Below are 15033 nucleotides of genomic sequence, written 5' to 3' on the forward strand. Positions count from 1 at the left end.
GACCCTCTCGAGGACTTTTAGGGAAAACTTAACTGTGTTTTAATAATCTGTTTTCCACAGAGCAAAGGGTTAGTCTTTTAGATTTAATTTTGTTGTTGTTTGTGGATGTTTTACGAGAAAGGAAAGCAGAGATAGCAGCCTGGAAGTTAGTTGTATGAAATGGTTGTGCCTCACCTCCCAGTAGCTTTCCTCGGCACAGACATCTTACGTCTTGAGGATCTTATTTGGAAATTTTTCTGGGTGATCTGTCCTTGAGAATAGTTGCAGATCAGCACTGAGCCTCCCCGGCTTTGTCACCTTGAAAACGTCGACTCAGTTGTGTGTCAGTATTTAAGTAAATGTGTGTTCAATCACTGGAGCGTGAAGATGGTACAAAGTATTTCCAAAAAGGCAAGAAAGGTGAATTTCTGGGGGAAGAAAAAAGCCCAGTATTACATCCTGCTTTTTTTTTTTTTTTTTTTTTTGAGGCCGAGCCCCACTCTTGCTGAGGCTTGAATACAGTGGGGAGATTAAGGCTCACTGCAGCCTCGACCTCCCCAGCTCAAGCGATCTTCTCACTTCAGCCTCCTGAGTAGCTGGGACCACCACACCCAGCTAATTTTTTTGTAGAGAGGGTGCCTCTCTGTGTTGCCCAGGCTGGTCTCAAACTCCTGAGCACAAGTGATCCTCCCAAAATGTTGGGATTACAGGCATGAGCCACTGTGCCTAGCCTAAATATTATTTTAACCCCTTTTTCTTCTAAGTTTCTGAGGCTCGTTTTTTTCTTTTGGTTGATTTCAAAAGGAATTCCAGGGCTTAGCCGTAAAATTCCTAGGTGCGTTAAAATATGATTGTTTAGAAAACCACTTCTGGCTGGGCACGGTGGCTCATGCATGTAACCCCAGCATTTTGGGAGGCTAAGGCGGGTGGATCTCCTGAGCTCAGGAGCTCCAGACCAGCCAGGGCAACATGGCAAAACCCCGTCTCTAACAAACAATACAAAAAATTAGTCAGGCATAGTGGCACGTGCCTGTGGTCCCAGCTACTTTGGAGGCTGAGGTGGGAGGATTGCTTGAGCCTGTGAGGTGGAGGTTGCAGTGAGCCGAGATCATGCCACTGCACTCCAACCTGGGTGACAGAGTGAGACCCCATCTTAAAAATATATATATTTCTAATAATTAACTATTGATTAAATTATTAGTCAGTTTGACTAATTAATGATTATAGTTATGATTAATGATTAATAGTTCGACTAATGATTAATCATTTCTAATTAACTTCATTTTCCAAAATGAATAGATATTTGTGGGTTTTGTTTTGAAACTAGAAGTTTTACAGTTTGCTTCCATGCTTTATACATAAATACTTGGTTTGAGTGATTTTGCTGAATTCTTTAAACACTGGGTTTTTCTAATTTAAAATATCAAAAGTGTTCTAAAGCCACATGACTGGTGAGTGGAGGCCTGAGGCAGTGACTAGAAGGTAAGGCCACCTTTGACTCTGCCAAGGGAAGTAATTAAGACCCAGGTGGTTCTTCTTAGGGCCTCTCCCTGCAGATGTCCTGTGTACGCTTATCAAGAAAAGCAGGTGTCCTACATACTCACACCTATCAAGGAAAGACTCCTTTGGTAGTGACAGAAACTGAGCATTGGAAAACTGGGGATCCACGTGTACGTGGTGGGGAGGGGAACAGCATGATACTTTCTGGGGTTGTAATTGTAGTTTCCTTGGGCTTGCTTTTAGACAGTGGATTTGAGGGGTAGTTGTTGCTGTTGTTTTGAGACAGGTTCTTTTTTTTTTTTTTTTTTTTTTTTTTTGAGGCGGAGTCTCGCTCTGTCGCCCGGACTGGAGTGCAGTGGCCAGATCTCAGCTCACTGCAAGCTCCGCCTCCCGGGTTTATGCCATTCTCCTGCCTCAGCCTCCCGAGTAGCTGGGACTACAGGTGCCCGCCACCTCGCCCGGCTAGTTTTTGTATTTTTAGTAGAGACGGGGTTTCACCGTGTTAGCCAGGATGGTCTCGATCTCCTGACCTCGTGATCCGCCCGTCTCGGCCTCCCAAAGTGCTGGGATTACAGGCTTGAGCCACCGCGCCCGGCCGAGACAGGTTCTTAATCTGTCACCCAGGCTGGGGTGCAGTGGCACAGTCTTGGCTCACTGCAGCCTGGACTCCTGGGCTCAAGTGATCCTCCCACCACAGCCTCCCAAGTAGCTAGGACTACAGGCACATGCTACCATGCTTGGTTTTTTTTGTGTTTGTTTGTTTGTTTTTTGTAGAGATAGGGTGTTGATACATTGCCCAAGCTAGTCTCAAACTTGTGAACTCAGGGAATCCCATCTTGGCCTCCCAGGTGCTGGGATTACAGGCATGAGCCGCCACTCCCGGCCTTCAGTTTTGCATCCCCAGTGTTGCTGCATTCAGAGTGTAATATTTACGTGTTGAGAAAGTCTGTGAAGTTAGGACTTTTGTCTCCTGGATCTGAGATTGATGAATTAGAGAGTTCACTTGGGTCAGAACCTTAAACTGAATCTGGGACTGAACTACTCTAGGTGTTATGCCTTAATGGTGAGAGTCTGACCTCCAAGCTTGTTAAGGTGTTTGACTTTCTGCGTGTGGGTTTTACAGTTCTGCATTGTGGGGAAGCAGGCTGCTAAGCTGATGAGAAGAATATCTGTGTTTCTTTCCTTTGGATTCCTTTATCTGTTTATTGTGGTGCTCCAACTGTAGTTTCCCTTAGCATTTAGTAATTTTATATGTGTGAGTGTGTAGGATATTCGTTTCTTCGGCTTTGAAAATGAAAGTTGATAAATATGATGTGAGGCAAGACAATTCTGGAACCAAACAGAATTGTGTTCCTTTTGTGCAAAAGAATCTCAAGATGCAAGATGAGTGCATTAAAGTTCTCGGGTACATTTTTCATTTTTAAGTCAGTTTTGTATGTGCATATCCCTAGAGGATGTGACATTTAAAAAGCTCCGCTCTTCCTAAGAAAAATGAATTATTTTAATTGATAAGATGAAAATTTTGACATCTGTATGAGCTGATAAACCTTCATGGGATTAGTACTAGGGCTCATGTTTTAGTTGTACCTGGGTATCCCATAAAATGTAATGAAGGTGTCCCGATAGAGGAGTTACTGGATATAAAATAAATAGAGCAGAAATCCCCGTGCCTCTCCTTAGCCGTCATAACTATTGTGTTGGCTAAATCATTCTTGGTTGTATTATAGAACAAATTGTCTTAAAATATCACATAGGGCCAGGTGCGGTGACTCACGCCTGTAATCCCAGCACTTTGGGAGGCCAAGGTGGGTGGATTGCTTGAGCCCAGGAGTTCAAGACCAGCCTGGGCAGCATCGTGGAACCCTGTATTTGTAAAAATACAAAAATTAGCTGCGTGTAGTGGCGCAAACTAGTCCTGGCTTTGGGAGGCTGAGGTAGGAGGGTAGCTTGGGCCTGGGAGGTTGAGGCTGCAGTGAGCTGTGACTGTGCCACTGCGCTCCAGCCTGGGTGATAAGGTGAGACAACAGCCCTTAAAAATCCCACAGTGACCAAGGAAGCTCTGAACCAGTGGGTTATTTATTTGTTTATTTACTTAGACAGAGTGTTGCTCTGTCACCCAGGCTGGAGTGCAGTGGCGGGATCTCAGCTCACTGCAACCTCCGCCTCCCAAGTTTAAGCAATTTTCCTGCCTCAGCCTCCCGAGTAGTTGGGATTACAGGCACTCGCCACCACACCCAGCTAATTCTTGTGTTTTTTGTAGAGATGGGGTTTTGCCTTGTTGGCCAGGCTGGTCTCAAACTCCTGGCCTCAAGTGATTCACCTGCCTCAGCCTCCCAGGGTGCTAGAATTACAGGAATGAGCCACTGCACCCAGCCATAAATTTAAATTCTTTGGCAGTTACAAATTAGATTGACAAAATGGGACCCCATGGAACTTACTCCCCAATTAAATTAGTTAATATGACTCAATGTAAATTGAACTGGGCCTGGAAGGATTGACAGCCATTATACAAAACCATTAATACAAAATGGTTATATGGTTGTAGTGAAGGGGCAACTATCCCCAGTGCTGCCTTTTTTTTTCTTTTTTGATAAGATCTCACTCTGTTGCCCAGGCTGGAATCCAGTGATGCAATCACAGCTCACTGCAGCCTCCAACACCTGGACTCAAGCATCCTCCTGCATCAGCCTCCTGAGATGCTGGGACCAGAGGTGCGCCCCCATGCTCAGCTAATTTTTTTTTTTTTTTTTGGAGAGATGAGATCTCACAATATTGCCCAGGCTGGTGTTGAACTCCTGGCCTCAAGCAGTCCTCCTACCTCAGCCTCCCAAAGTGCTGGGATTATGGACATGAGCCACTGCATTTGGCTGAGTGTTTCTCCAGTTAACAGTCTAATTTGGCCTGGCCTGTTTTTTTTTTTGTTTGTTTGAGATAGGGTCTTGCTCTGTTGCCCAGGCTGGAGTGCAGTGGCGCGGTCTTGGCTCACTGCAACCTCCACCAGCCGGGTTCAAGTGATTCTTCTGCCTTGGCCTCCCGAGTAGCTGGGATGACAGGCATGCACCACAACACTCAGCTAAATCTTTTTTTTTTTTTTGAGACAGTTTAGCTGCTGTTGCTGGGGCTGGAGTGCAGTGGCGTGATCTTGGCTCACTGCAACCTCCACCTTCCAGTTTCAAATGATTCTCCTGCCTCAGCCTCCCACGTAGCTGGGATTACAGGCACCCGCCACCACGCCTGGTTAAGTTTTTATTTTTAGTAGAGTCAGAGTTTCACCATGTTGGCCAGGCCACTCTTGACCTCCTGACCTTGTGATCCACCTGCCTTGGCCTTCCAAAGTGCTGGGATTACAGGCATGAGCCCCCATGCCCAGCCAATTTTTGTATTTTTTTAAGTAAAGACAGGATTTCACCATGTGGGCCAGGCTGGTCTCGAACTCCTGACTCAGGTGGATCCACCCTCCTCAGCCTCCCGAAGTGTTGGGATTATAGGTGTGAGCCACTGCACCCAGCCTAATTTGGCTTGTTCTTAAATCTGGGTGCCTCAAAGTGGATTACTGCAATTTACTGCTGTGATCCCAACCTATTGAGCCCCTACACCCAATATCCAACATGAGGGAAATTACTGACTCTGTCCAGCGAACAAGTGGTAGGTATTCTGGTGTCACAGATTTGTATAGGTTCTATTCAGTCTCTATTTCAAGAGACTCTTAGCTGCAGTTTACCTTCACCTTTGAAGGGATTTGGTCCACCTTTATCTGGTTTCTTTTCATGGAACCTCAGTAGCCCTGCTATTGCAGTCTTTGCCAGCAAGATCTAAATTTTATGTACCTTTCTCCAGGAGCACAGGTATGGCATTACATTAAAGTCATTGCTGGCCAGGCACAGTGGCTCATGCCTGTAATCCCATACCTGTGGGAGGCTGAGGTGGGAAGATCACTCAAGGTCAGGAATTTGAGACCAGCCTGGCCAACATGGCAAAAACCTGTCTCTACTTTAAAATATGCAAAAATTAGCCCGGTGTGGTGGTGAGCGCCTATAATCCCAGCTACTTGGGAGGCTGAGGCACAAGAATCACTTGAACCTGGGAGGCAGAGGTGTAGTGAGCCAAGATTGTGCCACTGCACTCCAGCCTGGGTGACAGAGCAAGACTCCATCTCAAGAAAAAAAAAAAAGTAATTGCTCTCTGGGAACAGTCATTTGACATTCATTCAGGACATACAAATATTGAAAGAAAAGAGCTTACAAAAAGTGGAAGGGCCATTGCCCCATCTAGAATGTAAGACGCACTGACACCTTGGCTAAATTCCAGAAAATTATGTAGTAAGCAGAGGACTCGCATCCTCCGTGACATAGTGAAGAAATAGCGTGTTTTTTTGTTTGGTTTTGTTTGAGACAGGGTCTGTCACCCAGGCTGGAGTGCAGTGGTGCGATCTTGGTTCACCGCAATCTCCGCCTCCCAGGCTCAAGTGATTCCCATGCCTCAGCCTCCCCAGTAGCTGGGATTACAGGCGTGCACCACCATGCCTCGCTAATTTTTTTGTAGTTTTAGCAGAGGCGAGGTTTCACTATGTTGGCCAGGCTAAGAAATAGCTATTGACTGTCTCACCATCACAATATCTTTTAGAGTCTTCTGTTCTTTGTTCTGGAGGCAACATAATCCTGTGCACAAATTTTAATTAAATCCAATTAATGCTGTGACTTGCAGGTTAGCCCACCTTGAATGGGTATTTCTACTACAGAGGCTTCTAGACTGTTCAAACTGCCATGCAATTAATGCCCTCAGACTCCCTTACTATGTAGGCTTTTTTTTTTTTTTTTTTTTTTTTGAGATGGAGTTTCGCTCTTGTTGCCCAGGCTGGCGTGCAATGGTATGATCTCGGCTCACTGCAACCTCTGCCTCCCAGGTTCAAGCAATTCTCCTGCCTCTGCCTCCTGAGTAGCTGGGATTACAGGTGTGCACTACCACGTCTGGCTAATTTTGTATTTTTAGTAGAGACAGGGTTTCTCCATGTTGAGGCTGGTCTCGAACTCCTGACCTCAGGTGATCTGCCCACCTCGGTCTCCCAAAGTGCTGGAATTACAGGCGTGAGCCACCGCGCCTGGCCAGACTATGTAGGCTTTAGCAACCCCTACTTGTGGCCCCTGTAGGTAGCCAGATGGTCATAAGTTGTCCACAGGCTTCTGATGCAAGCCCACACTATGTGCCAGTACCATGTTGAACAGAAATGCTGCATGAGGGGACTCCCTTGCCTTGTTCTTCATCTTACTGGGAAAGCATTTTGTTTTTCACTCTTAAGTATGATGTTAGCTGTAAGTTTCTTGTAGATGTTCTTTCTTAAGAAGTAGTAGTTTCTCTCTATTCCTAGTTTGCTATCATAAATGGAAGTCGTACTTTGCCAAATGCTTTCTCATTTTCATTATCCTCCCTTTCATTTGTGATATTAGTAATTTCTATCCTCTTTGTTTTCCTCAGTTAGCTTGACTAGATTTTTATCAATTTTATTCATCTTTTCAAAGAGTGGGCTTTGGTTTTGATTTTTTTTTTTATTTCTTGCAGTTTCACTATTTGAAAAAATTTCTTTTCTTTTGCTTACTATGGTTTTAATTTGCTTTTTCTAATTTCCTAAAGCACATGCTTAATTGATTATATATTTTTCTTTCTTTCTAGTGTATCTGTTCAGTAGCATATTTGTCCTCTATGTACTCCTTTTTTTGCTGTGTCCCACACAAAGGGGTGTGTGTGTGTGTGTGTGTTTTGAGTTGGAGTCTGACTCTGTCACCCAGGCTGGAGTTCAGTGGCACGATCTTGGCTCACGGCGACCTCTGCCTCCCAGGTTCAAGCGATTCTCATGCCTCAGCCTCCCAAGTAGCTGGGATTACAGGCGTGCGCCACCATGCCTGGCTTATTTTTTTTGTATTTTTAGTAGAGACAGAGTTTTGCCATGTTGCCCAGGCTGGTCTCAAACTCCTGACCTCAAGTGATCCACCCACCTCAGCCTCCCAAAGTGCTGGGATTATAGGCATGAGCCACCGCGCCCAGCCCCTACAAAGTTTAATAAGCTGTATTGTCATTCGTTTATTTTTTATTTATTATTATTATTTTTTTTTTTTGAGATGGAGTCTCTCTCTGTTGCCCAGGCTGGAGTGCAGGCTGGAGCACAGTGGTGCGATCATGGCTCACTGCAACCTCCACTTCCTGGGTTCAAGCAATTCCTCTGCCTCAGCCTCCCAACTAGCTGAGATTACAGGTGCACGCCACCATTGCTGTCTGATTTTTTTGTATTTTCAGTAGAGACAGGGTTTCACCATGTTGGCCATACTGGTCTTGAACTCCGCCCATCTTGGCCTGCCAAAGTGCTGGGATTGCAGGCGTGAGCCACTGTACTCGGCCTGTCCTTCCTATTTTTTTTTGCCTACTGGATCTCTTAATTACTGGTAGGAGGGTGTTGAAATCTCAACCATAGTCATGGATTCATGTATTTCTCCTTGTAGTCGTATCACATTTTGCCTTGTGCATTTTGCAATTTTTTTGTTATGCACATACACGCTAAATATTACACATAGATTCTCTGTGTCCTCTTAGAGAATCAACACCTTGGGCGGGTGCAGTGACTCACGCCTGTAATCCCAGCACTTTGGGAGGCCAAGGCGAGTGGATCACCTGAGGTCAGGAGTTTGAGACCAGCCTGGCCAACATGACAAAACCCTGTCTCTACTAAAAATACAAACATTAGCCAGGTATGGTGGTGCGCGCCTGTAATCCCAGCTACTCAGGAGGCTGAGGCAGGAGAATCACTTGAACTTGAGAGGCAGAGGTTGCAGTGAGCTGAGACCATACCTCTGCACTCCAGCCTGGTCAACAACATGACTCCGTCTTAAAAAACAAAAACAAAAACTGCCGAGTGCAGTAGCTTACACCTGTAATCCCAGCACTTTGGGAGGCCGAGGCAGGCACATCACCTGAGGTCAGGAGTTTGAGACCAGCTGACCAATGTAAAGTGAAACCCTGTCTCTACTAAAAAATAAAAAATTAGCTGGGTGTGGTGGCATACACCCATAGTCCCAGCTACTTGGGAAGCTGAGGCAGGAGAATCGCTTCAACCCAGGAGGCAGAGGTTGCCGTGAGCCAAGATCATGCCACCACATTCCAGCCTGGGAGACAGAGCGAGTCTCCGTCTCTCAAAAAAAAAAAAAAAAAAAAAAAAAGTTTCTTGTAGACAACATATAATTAGGTAGGTAGTTTTCTTGTAAATAACATACTTTTTAATTTTCTTTGTGACTTCTGTGTTTGACTGTTTACCTTACCTGATTTCATTTATTTCCCTCTCTTAACATATTGATTATGCTTTTTTTTTTTTTTTTAAACTATTGTAATGGTTACCCTTGAGTTTTCAGTATACAACTATCCTAAGCCCTCTTTCTGGCAATCTTAGGCCACTTCACTGGGTGCTTAAGTAACTCTTAATAGAGTATTCCCAATTCCTCCCTCCCTTATAACAATGCTGTTACTCATTTTACTTGTCCATAAACTGTACTTATATGTTGTAGCTGTTGTTACTTTGAACAACCTGTTACCTGTCACATTGAGAATGAGAAAATGATTTTACCTCCACTTATGCCTTCTCTATTGCAGTACCTTTCTTTGTCATTTACCTTCTTTCTGGTGAATTCAACATTTCTTGCAAAGCGGGTGTACTGGTGACAGATTCCCTCAATTTTTGTCTCAGAAAGTACTATGGACTCATTTGAAGGGTAATTTTGCTTGATACAGATGGTTTTCTTTTTTTTTTTTTCTTTTTTTGAGACGGAGTCTCGCTGTGTCGCCCAGGCTGGAGTGCAGTGGCCGGATCTCGGCTCACTGCAAGCTCCTCCTCCCGGGTTCACGCCATTCTCCTGCCTCAGCCTCCCAAGTAGCTGGGACTACAGGCGCCCGCCACCTCACCCAGCTAGTTTTTTGCATTTTTTAGTAGAGACGGGGTTTCACTGTGTTAGCCAGGCTGGTCTCAATCTCCTGACCTCGTGATCCGCCCGTCTCGCCCTCCCAAAGTGCTGGGATTACAGGCTTGAGCCACCACGCCCAGCGATACAGATGTTTTTCTTTCAGAACTTTAAATATTTCACTCTACTCTACTTTCTCCTTGTATGGTTTCTGAGAAGAAGTTCAATTTAACTCTTATCCCTCTTCTCTAGAGTGACTGGGGAATCACTTCCTTCTTAAATTGGAGAAAGGGCATTTTATGTTCTTTTGGAAGAAACCTCTGCTGAGAACATTTTATACATTTTATAATCATGTGTAAATTCATCATTTCATTGTGGACTGTAATGCACTTTATTGTAAATTGCAAATCTTTTTTCCTTTTTCTTCTTTTTTTTTGAGACCGAGTTTCATTCTTACTGCCCAGGCTGGAGTGCACTGGTGCGATCTAGGCTCACTGCAACCTCCGCCTCCCGGGTTCAAGCAATTCTCCTGCCTCAGCCTCCCAAGTAGCTGGGATTACAGGCATGCGCCACCACGCCTGGCTAATTTTGTATTATTAGTAGAGACAGGGTTTCTCCATGTTGGTCAGGCTGGTCTCGAACTCCTGACCTCAGGTGATCTGCCCGCCTTGGCCGCCCAAAGTGTTGGGATTACAGGCTTGAGCCACCGTGCCCGGCCTGTAAATTGCAAATCTTAACCTGTTCCTCAAGGTCAGCAAGGCCCAAGGTTAACTGTAATGGTTCTGCTGGAAAGAGCTCTTTTGGCACTTTGCCATCTCAGGATGGCATGCCTGAGCTTTAACTTCCCAGTAACTTAATAACTCCATGAAATGGGACAATAAGTCTCTGATAAATATTAACACAAGTGAAAATAAACACTTCTCTCGGGTGGAGTGAAGTGGTGTGATCTCAGCTCACTGCAACCTCTGCCTCCCAAGCTCAAGCGATTCTCAGGCCTCAGCCTCCTAAGTAGCTGGGATTAGAGATGTGCACCACTACACCCAGCTAATTTTTTTTTTTTTTTTTTTTTTTTTGAGACAGAGCCTTGCTCTGTCACCCAGGCTGGAGTGCAATGGCACCATGTCGGCTCACTGCACCCTCCACCTCCCAGGTTCAAGCAATTCTCCTGCCTCAGGCTCCTGAGTAGCTGGGATTATAGGCATGTACCACCACACCCACCTAATTTTGTATTTTTAGTAGAGACGGGGTTTCACCATTTTAGCCAGACTGGTCTTGAACTCCCAACCTCAGGTGATCCACCTGCCTCAGCCTCCCAAAGTGTTGGGATTACAGGTGTGAGCCACCGAGATGGGGTTTCACCATGTTGCCCAGGCTGGTCTCGAACTCCTGAGCTCAGTCTGCCTGCCTCGGCCTCCCAAAGTGCTAGGATTACAGGTGTGAGCCATCGTGCCCAGCCAACTTCTCCAAAAGAAATATTTTGATTGAATTGGCTGGATCTGACTACCTTGAATATCCTTGAGGACCTCAGGACAATATGGTCAGGTAAATATTGTTGCAAGTTTGATTTCCACGTGTTTCTTGTTCTCATGTTTAGCGATGGGAATAGTAGAAAAAGCTTCTAGTTCTTCAGTGTGCTTTTATTCATTCACACATTATCCAGAGTTGACCCTGTGTCTCATGGAATGTTGAGTGATGTGATGTATAAGAAGATGAGTTTTTCTCACAAAGAATCGATGGTCTTAAAATGGAATTTTTTTGTACAGCAGTTCTCTCACTTCTCCAAAGTGCTCTGGGTCCTGCCATTGGAAAGCAGTATGCTTGTGATCACAGTGAAAGTGTAGAAATAATTTTCATGTGTTCATAAATTACTGAGGGAGTGTGGCCAAAGAGAGTTCGGACAACAAATTCATAGAATAAATCTCTGGAGATCACAGAATCATCGTGAACATCTTATGACTTGAGTACAGTTGCCCAGTGCTGTCAGTCTCACCCATTCTCCTTTACACACATTTGGAATGTTTTAGGACTCGGTGACCTTTGAAGATGTGGCTGTGAACTTCACACAGGAGGAGTGGGCTTTGCTGGATCCTTCACAGAAAAAACTCTACAGAGATGTGATGTGGGAAACCTTCAGGAATCTGGCCTCTATAGGTAAAAATGAAATCATTCTATCATGTTCTTGAATGAATTAGAGAATATATTTTTCTTGGATATCAATGCTATTCCAAGATGTGGAATGTGAAAAGGCAAAATTCTTTTGTAAATCAGGCATGGTCACAGATGGACCTAGAATCTAATAATTTTTCTGTAATTTCTAATAACTTATGATAATTTTCTGGGTCTGCATTTCAGGAACAAAACAAAAAGAATGGAACACTGAAGAGCAGTACAAAAACCAGGGGAGAAATCTCAGGTGAGTCACACTCAGAAAAGAAAGCAGCAGTATTCTAGGAGAAAATCTTAGTATGTCATTAAATTTGATAATTAAGGAAACATAAGCCCAGCCTCAAATGTATCTGTTCTTAGAAAATATTAACCCAGCTGGCGCAGTGGCTCACGCCTGTAATCCCAGCACTTTGGGAGGCTGAGGTGGCCAGATCACCTGAGGTTGGGAGTTCAAGACCAGCCTGACCAACATGGAGAAACCTCATCTCTGCTAAAAATACAAAATTAGCCGGGCATGGTAGCACATGCCTGTAATCCCAGCTACTCAGGAGGCTGAGGCAGGAGAATCACTTTAACCCAGGAGGCAGAGGCTGCAGTGAGCCGAGGTCATGCCATTGCATTCCAGCCTGGGCAACAAGAGTGAAGTTTCATCTCAAAAAAAAAAAAAAAAAAAAAAAAAAAAAAAGAAAATATTAACCCAAAGTGCTTTCTTAAATATGACATAGATGTTCAGTGTTTGAAAAATAGTTCACTTGGAAACAGTATTAAGAAACCCATATATGGTCCGGGCGCAGTGGCTCACGCCTATAATCCCAGCACTTTGGAAGGCCGAGGTGGGTGGATCATGAGGTCAGGAGTTCAAGACCAGCCTGGGCAACATAGTAAAACCCCATCTTTACTGAAAATACAAAAAGTAGCCGGGTGCAATGGCAGGTGCCTGTAATCCCTGCTACTCAGGAGACTGAGGCAGAAGAATCACTTGAACCCGGGTGGCAGAGGTTGCAGTGAGCCAAGATTGCACCATTGCACTCCAGCCTGGGTGACAGAGTGAGAATTGTCTCAAAAAAAAAAAAAAAAAGAAACCTATATATGAATATCACTGTTTTCATAACAGCTATGTTTGAGCCCGCTTGCAGAGTCACAGCATTCAATATATTCACCTCACAAGCAATTCAGACAGGACAAAAAAATCTATACTTTCCCTGAAAGTGGAAAAAATAGTTATTCTAGTATCAGTTAATAAAGAGAACATCTTTAAAAAATGGACTATTAATGTGCTGCTCATTTTTTACAGAAATCATATGGTAGAGAGACTCTGTGAAAGTAAAGAAGGTAGTCATGGTGAAGAAGGTTTCAGCCAGATTCCAAATCTCAGTCTGAACAAGAAAACTCCTTCTGGAGGAAAGCTTTGGGAAAGCAGTGTATGTGGAAAAGTCTTGAGCCATCATTCATCCCTTAACAGACACAACAGATCTTACACCAGACACAAACTGTATAAGTGTCGGGAATATGGAGAGAAGCCGTATAAATGTAAAAAATGTGGGAAACCCTTCAGTTATCTGCAGTCTTTTAAAAAGCATAAGAGAACACACAGTGCAAGGATAGTCTACACATGTAAGGCCTGTGGGAAAGCCTTCAGTTGTCAGCGTTCTTTCCAAATACATGGAAGGACTCACACTGGAGATAAACCTTATCAATGTAAAGAATGTGGAAAAGCATTCCGGTATCACCAGTCCGCTCAAAGACATGAAAAGGCTCATACTGGAGAGAAACCCTACAAATGTAAGGAATGTGGGAAACCCTTCATTTACCGCCATTCTGCTCGAGCACATGAAAGGAATCACACTGTACAGAAACGCTATGAATGTAAACAATGTGGAAAAACCTACATATCTTCTGTAGGTTTTCAAGCACATGAAAGAACTCACACTGGAGAAAAACCCTATGTATGTAAAAAATGTGGAAAAGTGTTCGTGTATCACAACTCTGCTCAAAGACATGAAAAGACCCATACTGGAGAGAAACCCTACAAATGTAAGGAATGTGGGAAAGCCTTCAGTTATCACTGTACTGCTCAAAAGCATGAAAGGAATCACACGGCACAGAAACACTATGAATGTAAACTGTGTGGGAAAACTTACTTGTCTCCTTTAGGCTTTCAAGCACATGAAAGTACTCACACTGGAGATAAACCCTTTGAATGTAAAAAATGTGGAAAAACATTTAGATACTACTACTCAGCTCAGAGACATGAAAGGACTCATACTGGAGAGAAACCCTACAAATGTAGGGAATGTGGGAAAGCCTTTTATTGTTGCAGTTCTGCCCGAAGACATGAAAGGATGCACACTGCAAAGAAACAGTATGAATGTAAAAAATGTGGGAAAACATACATTACTCTTGCAGGTTTCCAGATCCATGAAAGAACCCACACGGGAGAGAAACCTTACGAATGTAAACAGTGTGGGAAAGCCTTCAGTAGTTCCAGTTATATTCATATACATGAAAGAATTCATACTGGAGAGAAACCCTATGAATGTAAAGAATGTGGAAAACCCTTCAGTTTTCTTACAGGCTTTAGAGTACACATGAGAATGCACACTGGAGAGAAACCTTATAAATGTAAGGATTGTGGCAACGCCTTCATTTGGCGTGCATCCTTACAATACCATGTGAAGAAAGTGCACACTGAATAGAAACTATAAATGTAAAATATCAAAAGTTTTGCAATTTTAACGATTTTCAAAGTTGATATGAAAGTTCATACTGGAGAGTAGTTGCATGAATGTAATACAGGAAAGCCTGATATAACTTAATTCAGGTATAATGCTCCAGAAAGTTCATGCCATGAAAAAATTTTATAAATGTATTTATCAGTGTCATGTCCCTTTTTGATTCTAGTTTTTAATATATTTTTATTTTAAAATATTTTTATATATGTGTGTATATGTGTAAATATTTGTAGAGACAGGCAACATTATCTTGCCCAGGCTGATCGCCAACTCCCTGACCTCAATAATCCTCCCACCTCAGCCCCACAAAGTGCTGGGATTATAGGCATGAGCCACCACACTGAGCCAGTTTTTTTTGTTTGTTTGTTTTGAGATGGGTCTTGCCATGTTGCCCAGGCTGGCCTTGGACTTCTAGGCTCATGAGATCCTCCCACCTCAGCTTCCTGAGCAGCTGGGACTACAGGTGTGTGCTGCCTTGCCTGGCTTAGTGCCACATTCTTAAAGTGGATCTCTGGACTGTGGGTTCCTACTTATTTTCATAAATGAACACTGAGGTGAGATTATTCTGTAAATGCTCTTTAAGAAATAGTGCAGAGGTGTAATTGGTAGTGTTTTTTCCTTAAGTCAGTTAATAACATTTTTTCTCTTCATAGTTCTGTAAGTAAGGAAGGGGCCATTGAAAAATGACAGTTTGGTACTGGGAGTTTCCTACTGGCATC

At 43.7% G+C, this 15033-nt stretch overlaps 1 protein-coding gene across 4 annotated transcripts in view; it reads left to right on the forward strand.

Moving 5' to 3' along the window:
* LOC104661106 (zinc finger protein 44) overlaps positions 1 to 14514 on the forward strand; it is a 49806-nt gene extending 35292 nt beyond the window's left edge. Inside the window, exons 1-4 of one of the 4 annotated variants that reach the window (XM_010361712.2) lie at positions 10816 to 10958; positions 11441 to 11567; positions 11769 to 11829; positions 12877 to 14513. In XM_010361712.2, coding sequence (XP_010360014.1) covers positions 11534 to 11567; positions 11769 to 11829; positions 12877 to 14278 — 1497 coding nt within the window. In that variant the 5' untranslated portion in view covers positions 10816 to 10958; positions 11441 to 11533 and the 3' untranslated portion in view covers positions 14279 to 14513. Of the gene's footprint in view, positions 1 to 10815; positions 10959 to 11440; positions 11568 to 11768; positions 11830 to 12876 lie in introns of those variants that run through there. The other 3 variants (XM_030936394.1, XM_030936393.1, XM_010361667.2) reach the window with 3 other exon arrangements.
* The last annotated feature ends 519 nt before the right edge of the window (positions 14515 to 15033 follow it).

Source organism: Rhinopithecus roxellana, chromosome 8 (genome assembly GCF_007565055.1).
Source record: "Rhinopithecus roxellana isolate Shanxi Qingling chromosome 8, ASM756505v1, whole genome shotgun sequence".
NCBI classification, from domain to species: Eukaryota; Metazoa; Chordata; class Mammalia; order Primates; family Cercopithecidae; genus Rhinopithecus; species Rhinopithecus roxellana.